General features: G+C 37.3%; 1 protein-coding gene across 15 annotated transcripts in view; it reads right to left on the bottom strand.

Moving 5' to 3' along the window:
* TRMT10A (tRNA methyltransferase 10A) overlaps window positions 1–16,814 on the bottom strand; it is a 19,569-nt gene extending 2,755 nt beyond the window's left edge. The window contains exons 1-7 of one of the 15 annotated variants that reach the window (XM_044766373.2): window positions 16,656–16,814; window positions 7,359–7,563; window positions 6,307–6,469; window positions 5,508–5,579; window positions 4,380–4,454; window positions 2,339–2,488; window positions 505–610 (exon numbers count right to left, since the gene is read on the bottom strand). In XM_044766373.2, coding sequence (XP_044622308.2) covers window positions 505–610; window positions 2,339–2,488; window positions 4,380–4,454; window positions 5,508–5,579; window positions 6,307–6,469; window positions 7,359–7,543 — 751 coding nt within the window. In that variant the 5' untranslated portion in view covers window positions 7,544–7,563; window positions 16,656–16,814. Of the gene's footprint in view, window positions 1–504; window positions 611–2,338; window positions 2,489–4,379; window positions 4,455–5,507; window positions 5,580–6,306; window positions 6,470–7,358; window positions 7,575–14,354; window positions 14,407–15,562; window positions 16,614–16,651 lie in introns of those variants that run through there. The other 14 variants (XM_014846081.3, XM_070505309.1, XM_044766375.2 and 11 more) reach the window with 14 other exon arrangements.

Below are 16,814 nucleotides of genomic sequence, written 5' to 3'. Positions count from 1 at the left end.
ATTTACAATAGTAAAAAGAAAAAAAAAATCAACAGAAGAACAGTTAAATTATTTTATATATATATATATATATATATTCAGATGGTGGAATATTACATAGTCATTAACAATGATTCAATGACATGGAAAAATATAATTATAAATGGGGAAAAAAACACCCCAGATTTTTAACATCTTATGCAATACAGTAAAAATCCAATTATGTAATAAACAGTATCTATGCATAGGAAAAAACTGGTAGGAAACACATCAAAAAGTTAATACCAAGTATCTCTGGGTAGTGAAGTTACAGCTTACTTATTTTCCTTTATACTTTACTACATTTTCAAAATTTTCTAAAATATGCCTCTGTTATTTCTACATTCAAACAAATTACACGTGATTATACTTTAAAATTTTGTCTCCAGCAAGGTACATATTTTGTACTTGTCCAAATGTAAATGTAATATTCTTCTTCACAATGTTCACTCAGGTATATTTTCAGTTTATCCCCTCAGAGCTTACCATGATTAACTGCCAAAACTTTTCTACTATTCATCTTCACGAAATTTCCAAGGGGAAGCTGCGCATGATCAATTCCATGCTCTGATGCTTGTTTATATGTGAGTCCCTAAAACAAAGACACTATAACTTGGACTAGAACATTAAATTATTTTAACTTAAAGTCTATGACAGAATAAATAATTTCTAGAAAAGACTTTAGTTCAGAGAATGTAATCTGAAGAAGTGTGTGTGTGTGCGCCTGTGCGTGTTTAACTGCTAATTTGGAAACACTCTCCTGACAGTAGCAGTTTGTTTAGGGCAGTAAGTAGAATGTTTAGGGCATTTGCTTAACCAGTTTAGAAGGAGGAAACCAGAGACATGTCCCCTCCCCTGTCACAAAGCCCCCAGTGGCGGACCCACAGGAGAAGCCTGGCTCATGCCTCCTGGCTCAAATATCTTTTCACCACTCCACTCTGCCTTTTCTCTCACTTTAAAATACTCAAACTGAATTCCTAGAGCAGCACCATTACTCTTCCCACACATGTAAAAGATATAAAGACAAAACTATGTTTCATTACATAAGACTAGAGGCACAAAGGACAAATTAAATGAAAATCTGAATTTAGAAATTTTAAAAATTGCCTATAAAATTTTATTTTTCTCTTTCTGTCAATTAAAAGAATGTTGAATATGAATTTTCTCCCTTCTCAAAATTAAAATCCTTAAAGCCTGGGTCTAACCAGAACTGAAACAGCCAAAAGACAAGAGCAGAGGAGAAAGAAGAGCGAAATTTCTCAACTAGTAGTTTGCCTATTTTAGGGACAAATACTTAATAACAGATTGAGGTAAGTGCTTTTGAAAACAAAATTGTTTTAGTTCAGAGAAACAGTCAACATGAGAGGAAAAACTTTGGTTCCACATAAGTAAAAGAGAATTTTTCCACTGAGAAAAAAGTAAAAAGGCCACAGATCATTCTGCTAAAATTCCCTATGATGCTAGAGAGCTGCCCTGTCCGACTGCAGCCACAGTGACCACTCCAATTTAACAGTTTACACAAAGTCAGCTTCTCAATCACTCTGTGCACATGTCACGTGCTCAGCAGCCATGTAGCTACCGTGCTGGACAGGAGGACAAACGTTTCCAGCATTGCGGGAAGCTCTTCTGCACAGTGTGCTCTACAAGAACAATGAATTCCTTCCTGTTACTCTCCTAACAATACTTCCTCAGACACTTAGGAAACATGTTTTTCTTTAGTTCGGTTAATTTGGCCTGCCACAAAGTAGCTGGCAAAGTACAAAATGATGTTTTCTTTTAGAAAGTGTATTTATGTAATTTTTCATTAGAATGAGGGTGAGTAGGTGGGAATAGACAAAAGTATGAATATGAAAGAACAGAAAACACATCCCATGAAAATCACATATTTAAAACTTATAAATTTACCAGTTTTGGTATAAATTGATATAAATTTTACCAATGCCTAGACAGTGATTAGCAACATCATCTTCTATCAATATAGTGTATCACTTAAGTATGTGGGCTCTGGAACAATCCGCCTGGTTTCAAATATCTGCTTTACCACCTATTACTATTGGTTCTAGACTTATTTCTCTGTGCCTCCGGTTCCTCATCTGTAAAATGTAGATGATAACAGCACTGACTGCAGTGGGCTGCAGTGAGGATTAAGCAAACTAACGTACGTGAAATGCTGTGCCTAGCTAGAAAGGTGACTGAAATTTGCTAGGCACTCAATAAAGATCAGCATTACTGTTACTATCAAGAAGTATTTTTACTATCAGGAAAATTGATGTATCAATTTTAAGTATGAGCAAAAGCAAAAATGAAACCTTAACAGTACCTTGTGATGGTTGTGATCCACTAACCCTCCGATCACATAGGCCTTGGATTCATCTAATTCCTTCAGGACATTAGGTGAATCTGACGTAAGATAAATCAGGTCTTCTTTCTTTATGAATTCACTATAGTGATCTGGTTTGATGTGGATATCCTTTAAGACACAGGGCAAAGATGTTATTAATTAATAAGATTTTGTGAAGACTGGCTAAAAATGATTATGTTCTGTTCCATAGACAAACCCACCCAAAAACACACGATAGGAAGTTTGAAAGAATATCGTTACGATGTATCATTTAGAGCCTACTACCTCAACTCCTTATCACCCTCACATGTCAATGATTTAAGTAGCCCCCTAATGTTACTTTCCTGTCTCTAGCCTCAGATCCCTCCAATTTACCTCCACATGCTGATGGAAGACTCATTTTCTAAAACACTATTTTCAGTGTTTTATCATTATCTGTAGGATAAAATTCAAACTCCTTAATTTAGTAACTCTTTCCTGAATATGGCACTGACCTACCTTTCTAACTTTATCTCTGTTCCAAAAAAACAAATGCATTTTTGTCACATATTTGCTCACACTGTTCTCCAGCCAAAGAATGCCTTCTTCAATTACTTGTTCTACATCCACATGAATCAGCAAAAGAAAATGGCTGATAGATTTAATAAATTCCATGCATCTGTTTTTACAAAGATACACATTTGAAATCACCTTCACCAAAATTGTCAGGTTAGAAGTCCAAGACTGAACAATAGCTGGCAGGCAGAATTTTGAAAACTACATTGACAGAATAAAAGAGGATGTGACACCAGGGCCAGATGGCATTTACCCAATAATTTTTAAGGAAATCAAAAGTGAAGCAGGAAACCTCTCACCTAAAATGTACAACCTACTGATTAATAAACCGCCACTTTTCTGGAAAACGGTATATTAAAAATTTGACCCCTATGCTTAAATAAAGGCCCTAAGAAGGACCTGAGTAATTACAGACCAGTGAACTCACGTCTTTCTGGAAAGCTGGTGGTATAAATAATAAATTTACAAGGCACAAAATAACTGAAGGTATGCCTATTTCAACTTATTACATTATGCCTCAGAAAAATAGGCATGAACATAAAACTTGGTAAATATCTGTACTTTAAAACTTAAAAAAGTCTTTGACAATGTTTCACCCTATAAGCTATTAATAAAATAAATGTAGTCATTACAGGACTAGTGAGTGTGAGAGGGAAAGTTAGTCACAGAGAGAACTGGCTTTGAGAAAGAAAAGCATAGGAATAACCCAATACAGACCAGGGTTCCTCAGCAATGGTACCAAAGCCGAGCTATTAGTCATCTTTGCAAATGACTGAGAGTGCTTTAGCCCAACATAAAAAAAAATGTGAGCCACATATGTAATTTTAAATCTTCTAGTAAAAGTAAAAAGAAATAGGTGAGATTAATTATAATAATACATTGCAGTCAACACAACATAGACAAAATGTTATCATTTCAACATATAATAGTTTTTAAAATTCCACGGAGATATTTTACATTCTCTCTTTTTTTTGTTACTAAATCTTTGAAATCCAATGTATAGTTCACATTTACAGCACATCTCAATTCAGACTAGTCACACTTCAAGAGTTCAACAGTCACGTGTGGAATGTGGATGCCATATGGGACAGTGGAGATTTAGAAGAAACAGAATGCATTCACATTTCCAAATTTTAGAGTGACTTCACTCTTATAAATAATGGATAGACAGTTCACTAGGCAGAGATTGTATAAAGATCTTTAAAAGTCTTCCTTTTTCAAAATATGTTTTAGGTTGGTGGTAAAATGGCAAGGGAGGTTTAACGAGAGTGAGGACAAACTAATAGAAATCTCAGTCTCTCTAGCTTCTCTCAGTCTTGTAACCTTAGACTTAGGTACAGTGATACACTGGGTTTGGGTTGCTGACTCCTATATTTATTGGCAGTACATAGAATATAGGTAAAAAATGTAGACTTTTAAGCATAAAAATATTGGAATTATGTTAGAGTTACTCTATTCTAATTACCTTCCAGTTGACCCATCCTTTGTCATTTTCATCCATGTTCTTTTTCAACTGGCCTCCATGGCTTGTCAAGTAAAACTGTAAAGAGATTGGTAGGCATAGAAAGAAAGAGCAAATGACTATGAAAGTCCAATATTTTATTTCCCTCATTCACCCATCTGATCATCAGGGAAACACAAAATATTTTCATTCTAGAAAAAAATAAATTTGTGACATGCTTTAAACACACAAGAACAAACTTGTGGAAAAATGACATTTTGTTTCTCTCATAACCCACCAACTCCCATATTCCATCTACATTTTCACCCCATTTTTCAAGCAGCTATCATTTGCCTCGCCCTTAACGACCACTCTTCTACAAAGTCCCTGCTTCCATGTCGAGTTCCCATTCCCTTTCTTTTGCCACCACTGTTACTTTTCACCAGTCCAAAGTCTTTGTAATTTGCCTTTGATTCTAAACCCTGATACCTATTTCAAGTCTAATCAAGGGTGAGAGAAATATAAAATTATTATCACTTGACAAAAAGAATATAGCTAACCAAAAAATATCAAGAGTTTCTGGTTCTTAACATCAGTGAGCCAGTGTTAATTTGTAGGTCATCTAGAACTCAAGTAAATTCAGAGAGAAAAAAGACCCTCCTCTTAAGAGTAGCCAACTAGTCTCACAAATCACTTCCTCACTCTAGCTAAGGAAGTATCCTTCAAAATTATCAGTGACTCAAAATCCTTTAAGTAGAAAAAATCTATCCAACAGGTACCACAGCACACAAGAGGCAGGGGAGTTCCCCCACTCCCCAGAAGGGAAGGAATTGAGAGCTGAGAAACTGGTATGAAAATATGTGTATATCCCTTAATGCAGACATTTAACTACACAGAAATGAGCAGCAGGTCCATGTGCACAAGACTGACGGTGACTCCGCAGAGCGTGCCTGAGAATGACATACATGAAAAAACGTTTAAAATATTTTCCTTTATTTTTGCAGAAAAATGAAATATTTTTCAAATAGGCATTTTGTTCTCTAAGGAAGATTATCTGTAAGACTCTTGTAAAGGCAATTAGGATCATCTATGCCTTTTTCTGAGGCAGACATAAAAGGAAACTGGAGTCTGTTTTAAATTCCTCAAACAAACCTGCACAGGATGCAGTGCTCGTCGATTTTCTGCATAACATCGTTGAATCTGCTTATGAAGTTTCTTAATGTCCTATAAAAGAGTGCAGTTTTTAAAGGAGCATTTTCAAAATCATCTATGACCATTCCATAATCTCAGTGGAACAGAATAAGCAGAAGCCATGACTAGATAGATGCATTTTTTCTTTTGAAATACAAGTCTTTTCTGATAATTTCCATTCAATTTCCTCACATATTAACAAAATAATTACCATAAGTAAAGTCAATACTCTGTAAGTGAACCAATATTTCATATTTTGCATCCACTTAAAATACTAGTTCATCAAACATGTACTTTTCTTAAGAGACAACAACAACAGAAAAAACTCTCTTAGAGCCATACTATTACTATTTTCATAACTAACCCATGGTTTGGAAAGTAATTAAACCATGTTCTCTTCACTAGCATTGCTCAAACAATCAGGTTTCTCAAACTATTAAATATAAATAATTCTATTAAGCAAATCATATTTCTTATTTTCTTCTTTTTGATTAGGACAAATAAAAACACACAGATCCTTATGACTAATATGCAGTTATTGACTTTTATCATATAATCATGGTGTCTGTCTCTCTCCCTCTGTCTATACATATACACATCAGCAATTTATTAGTTTAATTTAGGGGGCACAGATTTTTAAAAACTTGATTTAAGATACATTTTAGTACACAAATTTATATCAAAGTGGTATTACATATTAAAGCAAGAATGATTCACCCTACTTTACCTACAGGATTTTTCTTACAGTGATTCATGATACCTTTAACACCATCAAGCTGTCAAAACTGCAGTCAATGACAAGGCGGAGTGTACTATGAACAACATCTCTTCGAATACGTTTTCTGTCATTTCCATCTGAGTTTGAGTCCTGTTGACAATGTCGCTCTAATTGCTTTCTCTTGCGTTTTTCCTTTCGCTTTTGTCTAAAATTAGTAATTAAAATAACTTTTTGTTATTTGTATATCCAGATATTTACAAGCCTCTTCTAAATAGACAAAGAAACAATTACTTTTTTAAATCAGCAGACTGAACTAATGTATGAAACTGCCACTTCTGTGGATCAAAAATGATCAAATATCAGCAATTTTATATAGTCAATCTAAAAACTTTTGATAAGAAGGAAATGAGTTTGAAAAACAATATAATGCTTTCCTTACAAACTTAAACTACACTACTAATAATTTCATGTATTATCGGCATCACACTATACCAAGAAAACTTTATAAATACTGAATTTGAGAGTTATGATGAATTTTTCTTTTATTCTTCCCCTACATGATCTTCAAGCAACATTTATGTGCTATAGGAAAAAAATAAAGTAAAATTACTTGTAAAAAGCACTCATAGACTTCTTCTTTGATCTACATTAACTATAGTTTATTTCCTCCCAGTAAATTCTGACATTAGACAATATTAGCTTCAGCCTTACTGCTCTCACCAAAACCTGCAACAGTTCTAGCAAAATCAACATTAGGCCCAAATTTGATCTTTCTGAGGTAGTTATTTTTGTTCCACATCTACCACATGGATACTAACTATATCCCTTATTTAAGTCAGTTGTTTCAGAAATTGTGCGGCTACTCACAATAGGTTCTGGGTGAGAAAAAGTGTACAGTGTAAATTCATTAACATTGCTAAAAGAAAATAATCCAAACACACACAGTTTTAACAGCCAACTGACAATGTCAGCTAACAATATGCGTAGCCCCAATTTCAATTAACACAATTACTTTGAATGTGACAAAGGGCTACGCGAGGTCCAACATTCCATATGTCTGAATGGAGCCAGAACATAGGCACTTTGAAACATACTTGCGGAGTTCTCGTTGTTCTTCCCACTGTTTCTGCTTTATTAGCTTCTTCATTTGTCGTTTAGATATTGGTTCCAACCCTTCACCTGATCTTGGCTTCTGGCTCTCCTCTTGATCCTCACTTAAGTCTTGCGTTCTTTCAACATTAGAAGCCTCAACAAATGCTGGCAACATTTCAGATGACATTATTTGATGCTTCTGAAAAACTGAAAAGCAACTTTTGACATGAACGTGATTCACAAACACACAAAAAGTAAAAAAACAAATAACCAAGAGATGAGGTTAAAATTAAACCATATCAGTAATGAATAAAAATGCAAACCGAGACAATTAAATGTCATTTACTGGCAAAGAGCATTTGATGAAATGGGGTGTTTTCATATACTACAGGTGGTCATGGCATAATTTTTCCAGAAGGCTACACAGATCTATGTTTTAAGAGCTTTAAAATGTTAACGTCCTTTGACCCAGTAATTTATTTCCTTAAAATAAATTCCTGTAAATGAATCAGAAGTACAAAATTAATGCAAAAGAGAAACGTTACTTTCATTATCTAGGTATACACTTACAATTGGTTTTTGACCAAAACTATGCTACAGATTTGTACATTTTGAACAGCGTAAAAAACAAATTTTGTTGCCCCCCCCCCCACTATTTTTCACTGGAAATATACAATTGTAAATATTCCACTTTAGTAAAGTCTGAAAACCAAAATATGGAAGTTGATTCTGTAATCAGTTGTGGAATACTTAGGGCCATCTCACACATTTCGATTTAACTAGCCACATTTTTATATACTGCCTAGAACCGAACTTGCCTTCAGAATAGAGAAAGAGCTAGAAATACTGAGAGTTCTTTTCTTGTTAATAGATTAGTAACACCAGAGCTTAAAAATGTATTTTGCTATTTATCCCTATCAAAGACTAAGCATGAAGCTTGCAAATATTTCACTGGCCTTAAAGAAAATTCTATGATTCTTCCTTCTTACAGAGATAGCTAACAACTCAGTGCAGAGAAGCTACTATCTAAAACAAAAAGAAAAAAAACCCACAATTCAGATAATGGAAGGATGAAATCTTAACAGCACATAACAGAAGCAGTAGTTTTATTATATGGTTCTTGCTTTCTTTAAAAGTGCAATGTTGTTTAAAAAACAAGACGCAACAATATGCTGCCTCCAGGAAACACACCTCACCCCAAAGACAAACACAGACTCAGAGCAAAGGGGTGGAAGATGATACTCCAAGCTAAGAGCGAACGAAAGAAAGCAGGTGTTAGCATACTTATATCAGACAAAGTAGACTTCAAGACAAAACAGGTAAAGAGAGACAAATAGGAGCAATATATAATGATAAAAGGGACACTCCACCAAGAAGACATAACACTTATAAAGATATATGCACCAAACACAAGAGCACCAAAGTACATAAAGAAAATATTAACAAAACTAAAAGGAGATGTCACCAACAATACAATAATAGTAGGGGACCTCAACACCCTACTAACACCAATGAATAGATCATCCAGATTGAAAGTCAACAAAGAAACTGTAGAACTAAGTGAAAAACTAGACCAGCTGGACTTAATAGATACATATAGAACACTCTATCCAAAAACAGCAGATTACACATTCTTCTCAAGTGCACATGGAACATTCTCAAGGATAGATCATATGTCGGGAAACAAAGGAAGCCTCAACAATTCTAAGAGGACTGAAATGCTATCAAGCATCTTTTCCAACCATAATGCTATGAAACTAAAAATCAATTACAAGAAAAAACCTGGGGAAGGGGCAAAGATGTGGAGATTAAACAACATGCTACTGAATGACCAATGGATCACTGAAGAAATCAAAGGAGAAATCAAACACTAGCTGGTGACAAATGAAAATGAAAACACACCATAGCAACTCATTTGGGATGCAGCAAAAGCAGTCCTAAGAGGGAAATTCATTGCAATATAGGTTCACCTCAACAAACAAGAAAAATCTCCAATAAGCAATCTCAAACTACACTTAACAGAATTAGAAAAAGAAGAACAAACAAAGCCCAAAGTCAGTAGAAGGAGGGACATAATAAAAATTAGAGCAGAAATAAATTAAATTGAAACAAAAAAGACAGTAGAGAGGATCAATGAAACAAAGAGCTGGTTCTTTCAGAAAATAAACAAAATTGATAAACCCTTAGCCAGGCTCAGAAAAAAAGAGAGAAGACTCAAATAAATAAAATTAGAAATGAAAGAGGAGAAACTACAATGGATACCACAGAAATACAAAAGATTATATGAGACTGCAATGAAAAATTATATGCCAACAAATTGGACAACCTAGAAGAAATGGATAAATTCTTAGATTCTTACAACCTCCCAAAACTGAATCAAGAAGAAATAGAGAATCTCAATAGACCAATCACAAGTAAAGAGATTGAAACAGTAATCAAAAACCTCCCCAAAAATAAAAGTCCAGGACCAGCTGGCTTCTCTGGAGAATTCCACCAAACACTCAAAGAAGATTTAATACCTATCCTCAAACTATTCCAGAAAATTTAGGAAAATGGACCACTTTCTAATACATTCTACAAGGCCAACACCACCCTGATACCAAAGCCAGATAAGGACAACACAAAGAAGGAAAATTACAGGCCAAAATCACTGATGAACACAGATGCAAAAACCCTCAACAAAATATTGGCAAATCGAATACAGCAATACATTAAAAGATCATCATGATCAAGTGGGATTTATACCAAGGACACAGAGATGGTTCAACATCTGCAAGGCAATCAATGTGATATACCACATTAACAAAATGAGGACCAGAAACCACATAATCATCTTAATAGACACAGAGAAAGCATTCAACAAGATCCAACATCCATTTATGATAAAAATGTTCAATAAAATGGTTAGAGAAGGAAAGTACCTCAACATAATAAAGCCCATATATGACAAACCCACAGCCAACATCATACTCAATGGGGAAAAACTGAAAGCCATCCCTCTGAGAACAGGAACAAGACGAGGGTGCCCACTCTCACCACTCTTATTCAATATGGTTCTGGAGGTTTTGGCCAGACCAATTAGGCAAGAAAAAGAAATAAAAGGAATCCAAATAGGCAATGAAGAAGTGAAGCTCTCGCTATTTGCAGACGACATGATTTTATATATAGAAAACCCTAAAAAAAATCCACTGGAAAGCTATTAGAAATAATCAACAATTACAGAAAAGTTGCAGGGCACAAAATCAACTTACATAGATCAGTTGCATTTCTATACTCTAATAATGAACCAACAGAAAGAGAACTCAAGAACACAATCCCATACACAATCACAACAAAAAGAATAAAATATCTTAGAATACATTTAACCAAGGAAGTGAAACACCTATACACTGAAAACTACGACTTTCCTGAAACAAACTGATGACAACATAATGGATGGAAAGACATTCCATGTACATGAGTTGGAAGAATAAACATAGTTAAAATGTCCATACTACCTAAAGCAATCTACAGATTCAATGCAATCCCAACCAGAATCCCAATGACATTCTTGACAGAAAGAGAACAAAGAATCCTAAAATTCATATGGGGCAACAAAAGACCCCAAATACCTACAGCAATCCTGAGAAAAAAGAAGAAAGCTGGAGGCATCACATTCCCTGACTTCAAAATACTCTACAAAGCTATAGTAATCAAAACAGCATGTACCGGTACAAAAACAGGCACAAAGATCAATGGAACAGAATTGAAAGCCCAGAAATAAAACCACACATCTATGGACAGCTAATCTTTGACAGAGAAGCTAAGAACATACAATAGAGACAGGAAAGTCTCTTCAATAAACAGTGCTGGGAAAACTGGACAGCCACATGTAAAAGCATGAAGGTAGACCATTCTACACCATTCACAAAAATAAACTCAAAATAGATCAAAGACTTAAAGGTAAGACCTGAAGCCACAAAACTTCTGGAAGAAAATATAGGCAGTACACTCTTTGACATCAGTCTTAAAAGGATCTTTTCAGACACCAGGCCTTCTCAGACAAGGGAAACAATAGAAAGAATAAACAAGTGGGACTTCATCAGATTAAAGAGGTTCTACAAGGCAAAGGAAAACAGGATTGAAAGGAAAAGACAACCACTAACTGGGAAAAAATATTTGCAAGTCATATATCTGACAAAGGGTTAATCTCCATAATATATAAAGAACTCACACAACTCAACAACAAAAAATCAAACAACCCAATCAAAGAGTGGGCAGGAGATGTGAACAGACATTTCTCCAAAGAAGATATACAGATGGCCAATAGGCACATGAAAAGATGCTCATCATCACTGAGCATTAGAGAAATGCAAATCAAAACTATACTAAGATATCACCTTACACCCATTAGAATGGCTATAATCAGCAAGACAAAAAATAACAAGTGTTGGAGAGGTTGTGGAGAAAAAGGAACCCTCATACAGTGCTGGTGGGAATGCAAACTGGTACAGCCACCATAGAAAACAGTATGGAGATTTCTGAAAAAATTAAAAATATAAATACCATACAACCCAGCCATCCCACTACTGGGTAACTATCCAAAGAAACTGAAATCAGTAATTCAGAGAGACTTATGCACCCCTATGTTCATTGCAGCATTATTCACAATAGCCAAGACGTGGAAGCAACCTAAGTGTCCATCGACTCATGACTGGATAAAGAAGCAATGGTATATATACACAATGGAATACTACTCAGCCATAAAAAAATGACAAAATAGTCCCATTCATAACAACATGGATGGACCTTGAGGGTATTATGTTAAGTGAAATAAGCCAGATAGAGAAAGACAAACTCTGTATGATTCCACTCATATGTGGAAGATAAACAAACAAATGGACAAATGGAAGAGCTTAGTGGTTACCAAGGGAAAAGGGGGGGGGGGGGTGGGCACAAAGGGTGAAGGGGTGCACCTATCAGATGAATGACAAATAACAACATCTATCATAACCTCAATAAAAAAAAGAAGAAAAAAGTGCAACGTTGTAAAAGGACATATGGAGATAACTTAGCAAGTTTACCAAATTTTGACTGAAACACAAGAAATTTTAATATGTGTGCTTTCTAGGCTACAGCAAAAGCCCTGGCATTTTACCAGGTCACAAAACTACTAAGAGAGAGAAAGAATCATCCAGTAATCCAAGTAAGAGTTCACAAGTTTTCCTTATACTATTAACCAAATAGCATCCTGAGTTTGAGGGAACACCTAGAAATAACTCAAATTTGATTCTACACTGGAAGCTCCATATGAGCAGGGATGATGGCCACTTTTGCCAAACATTAGATTGTCAGTACTAACACAAGGACTGGCACTTAATACATGCTTATTATATAGTGGTGGAATAAGTAAATGAGTGAATATGATATTACAAAAGACTTTAAAACACAATGAAAATAGTAAAGTCGTGAGTCACTTAATGACAGGAGTATATTCTGAGAAATACGTCATCAGGCGACTCGGTCATTGTGCAAACATCACAGAGTGTACTTACACAAACTTAGTTGATACAGCCTACTACACACCTGGGCTAAATGGCACTAATCCTATAGGACCACCGTCATATATGCAATCCATCATTGGCCAAAACGTTATGAGGCGCATGTCTGTAATAGCAAACATTTATTAATTTTTACTGTGCTTAATAAAAAACTTAATATCTAATTTAATCCTTAAAATAACCCTATGAGGTAGACGATATTATGCCTACTTTACAGAGAAGGCAGGCACAGTGAGGTTAAATAACTTGCCCTAAATTACAAAGCTACTAAATATTTCCTAAGAAGCAAGGCACCTAGACCAAACCTAGCACCAAGTAGGTCCTCAAAATACTTGTTGAACGAATAGACAAATAAAGTGATGGAGCTAAGATTCAAACCCAGATCTAACTCTACCATCTCCAGAAATCCAAAACCGTATTTAGAAAATAAGAGTTTCCAAAGAATGTAAAAGAGCTGCGTTGCTTCAACCCTGCTGTTGGAGGCCTCTGAGAAGACTTGTGTCACTGTAAGATACAGGGAAAAACAGCTGCAGTCCTATTCCTACGCCACAGAATCAGGAAGTTGGAAGAGACTTCCTGGAGATGGTTGCCAAGAGTTCATGTTTTGAAGCACCTTGCCTCCCAGTCTTGAAATACATGACAACAGGAGATAAAATATAAAAAGGGGAAACAAAAAAAGGTATAGCCTCTCTCAAAACCAAAACCAAGAACTAGAATAGGTACTGACCCTGCTGGTCTGCTGTGCAAAGGCAGCTGGGAGGCCTCCTACTTGTAAAGTAAGGAGAAAACAACACAAGACAGAGGATGGGGGAGACAGGAGACAGCTTAAGACGAACCCTTAAACTAGTATTTACAGTGGGGCTCTCCCTTCCATGAAAAAAGACTGAAAACAGGTAAAATGAGACTAAGGCTTATACAGAGCAGAGTACTTGGGGGAAACCTGAAGGAAGCAGACACAGCCTCGTAGCGACAACCTGGGCCAAGCCGTGAGGGGACATACGAACTTTAACACTACATGGTAAGAATTCTGAAGCACCCATATACGCTTTGCTGTGGCCTGAAGCACTGAACAGGACCATGGGTGGGACCAACCACAAAATCAGTACTAGACAGACAGGTGGTTTGGAGAAGGGAAGTGATAATTCCACTCAACATGAGCCTGCAAAGTGAAATTACAAAAAGACAGAAACGATGGGGAAAAAGCCAAAATCAACACTTGAGATAAATCCACTCGACACAAATTGAAAATAATAGGGCAATGTGAAAATGACTTTAAAATAAGTTTGACTGGAATCTTTCAGACATCATAAGGAGTAAGAACCATAAAAACAAAACAGGAAATTGGGACACAAACATAGACACAAAAAAGCAAAATTAGAATACTTGAAAAAGAGCCAATTTGGAAACCAGGAAATGAAGATATAAAGATTTCAGAATATGAGACAAACTCCAGATTACCTGGTGTCCAAGAAGTAACCGATGAATTAGAAGACATCCTCACAATCTGACTCAGAATTCAGACAGAGAAGAGAACGAAAAAATAATACGTTGGAGCAGTTAAAAGCCTGAATAATAGGATGAGAGAAATACAGGCAAAAAGGCCTCAATTGGAGACAAATGTATAACATTGAGGGCATTTATTAATTTTTTTTTAAAAAGCTAGAAGATAAGGTAAGCACTCAACTTAGCAAATGGGAGGCAGGAGAAACTCAACTACCCCTGAAAAGATTAGAAGGAAGAAAATTTTAAAATACATATTGCGATCCCCAGGATCACTTTCATTTTACTTCTTTCGCATAGACAGTACATTAAATAGAAGTCAGCCATGAGTGTATCTAAAACAACATAGGGTGAAAAAAACACATGCTGAACCTGTCTATTAGGCTAAACGTGCAAACTTAAAAGCACAATTAAAATTCACAGGAAACAAATTGCTCTCGTCACAAAACAATGATTAAGATTCTAAGAAAGAACATTTCCGATCATCACTGGCATCGTGTTTTGCCAGTTCCCTATTAAGTTCAAAACTGCAAGTGTTTATTCGCTCTATAATGTGAAAACTTTAAAAAGCAATGTATAGCCATGTTTTACAGCTCATGTACACCAGGGGGAGCGTTTGCCTTTCCTATCCAAGCAGCCTAAGTTAAATTTAACCTGGCCTATCATTGCATACTAATATTTTTAAACAGCCTATCAAATACTAGGAAAGATCATGAGTTGGTCAACATCATCATTATTATTTTTAAAGCCATTCCCAATTAAGAAAACGCACTGTAGTAAGTGAATTTTTTTTAATTTTTGAATAAGCTACATACAATGAGGCATGGACTACAACAAAAATGATGCTGGCTTGAGCTCCTATAAATTATTGCTCACAACACTCTATGTACAAAGATATGTACCAACTTCCCCTGCTGTACCACCCAATAGCGTTTCACTATGTCCTAGCTTGTTCGGATCGCCTGTTCAGCAAAATACGGCGCTTCACTAGGCACACTTGCTTATTTTAGTTTTGGCCGGTTTATAAGCTCCACGGCAGAGGGTTTTCCACTCCTTTCTCACACACAGTGATGCTCAGTGTACGTTTTCATTCATTCGACCACGTCCAACCAACATTTAAGAACGGTATTTTCTAGCAGTTACAGAAATATTTGTGTGAAATTTACTTTACTTTAGCATAGGGAAAAAATTTGGTTCATTGAGTCACAGACATCGATTATCAGGTGGTCTTACAAGAACGGGAAAACGATGACTAAGGCCATCTGCTGTGGGACTAATGCGTAAAAACCGATGCCAATCCTCCTTGTATTTCCACCTCTTCGCACAGCTTCCGGCAGGGAGGACACATCATCCATCAGTGAGCGTCCAAAAGAAATGTTAAAGAACAAAATAACTTTTATGGATTTTATTCACTGGGCTGAAATAGAGTCTTCATTTGTGACAGCCTCCCTTCCAGAAAGATCCAAACCAACGCCGGAACAACTGCAGAACGCAATTACAGAGCGACAGCGACGGAGCAGGAGCAGCCCGGGGAAGGGGCGGGCCGAGGCCGCGCGGCGTCAGCTCGTCGGCGGGCAGGCCCGGGGCGGGGCTGGGGAGAGCGGCAGGATTTAAACAAACAAAAACCGGAAGAGCAGCTGTCGCTACCCTCCCTGCAGCTCTAGAAAACGTGCCGAATTGTCACGCTGAAAGTATTTCGCTGAAAGCAGGAACACTGGGTCTCGCGGGCGCTGGACCGGCCTTGGCGCTCCACGTCCCAAGGCGCTCGCTGCGTACCCCCAGGGGGACACGGGGAAGGCGCCTTGCCCACGGTCTCCAGCCACCCAGGGACAGGACGAGAGCTCGTTTTCCGGCCCTTCAGAGCGCAGACTTCCCTCTCCCATCATTCTTTAGAAACTCACTCTTCACATACTAGGGCCCGGCCGACCCCACACACACGTCGACTACAGGAGGGCCACTGGGGAGGGCAGAACCTCGCCCCACCCTCCCTCTAGGCCACCCCCGGCGAATGCACTCGAGAGGCGGGATTAAGCAGCAGCCAGCGAATCAGGAAGCTGCTTGGCGCACGACGGGGACGCGCGGTAGCTGACGTCACTTCCTTCGAAAACTGGGTTGAGGCTGCCCCTTCCACAGCCCAACTCCCCTCTTCCCCCGGAAGCCCTTGTTAGTCGAGAGCGGCTCTGGCACGCACTGTTTTTGCGGCCGGAAAATACCAAAGGGTAGGAGAGCGCCAGCCTCAGTGCCAGGAGACTTACCTACCTAAGGAGTGGTTGGGGAACCTGAGAGCTCAAGCAGAAAGCCTTTCTGGAGTGGTCTTGGTCCCGCACCCGAGTCCTTTCGGAAACTTCAACTCCCAGAGGCAGAGACGGTAGCCACACGTAGGCGGCTACGCCGGCTACGCCTTACGTCATCTAACTG

The sequence above is a fragment of the Equus asinus genome, chromosome 3 (genome assembly GCF_041296235.1).
Source record: "Equus asinus isolate D_3611 breed Donkey chromosome 3, EquAss-T2T_v2, whole genome shotgun sequence".
Lineage (NCBI taxonomy): Eukaryota > Metazoa > Chordata > Mammalia > Perissodactyla > Equidae > Equus > Equus asinus.
The sequence above is the reverse complement of the archived record's forward strand: the minus strand, read 5'-3'. Positions and strand labels throughout refer to the sequence as shown.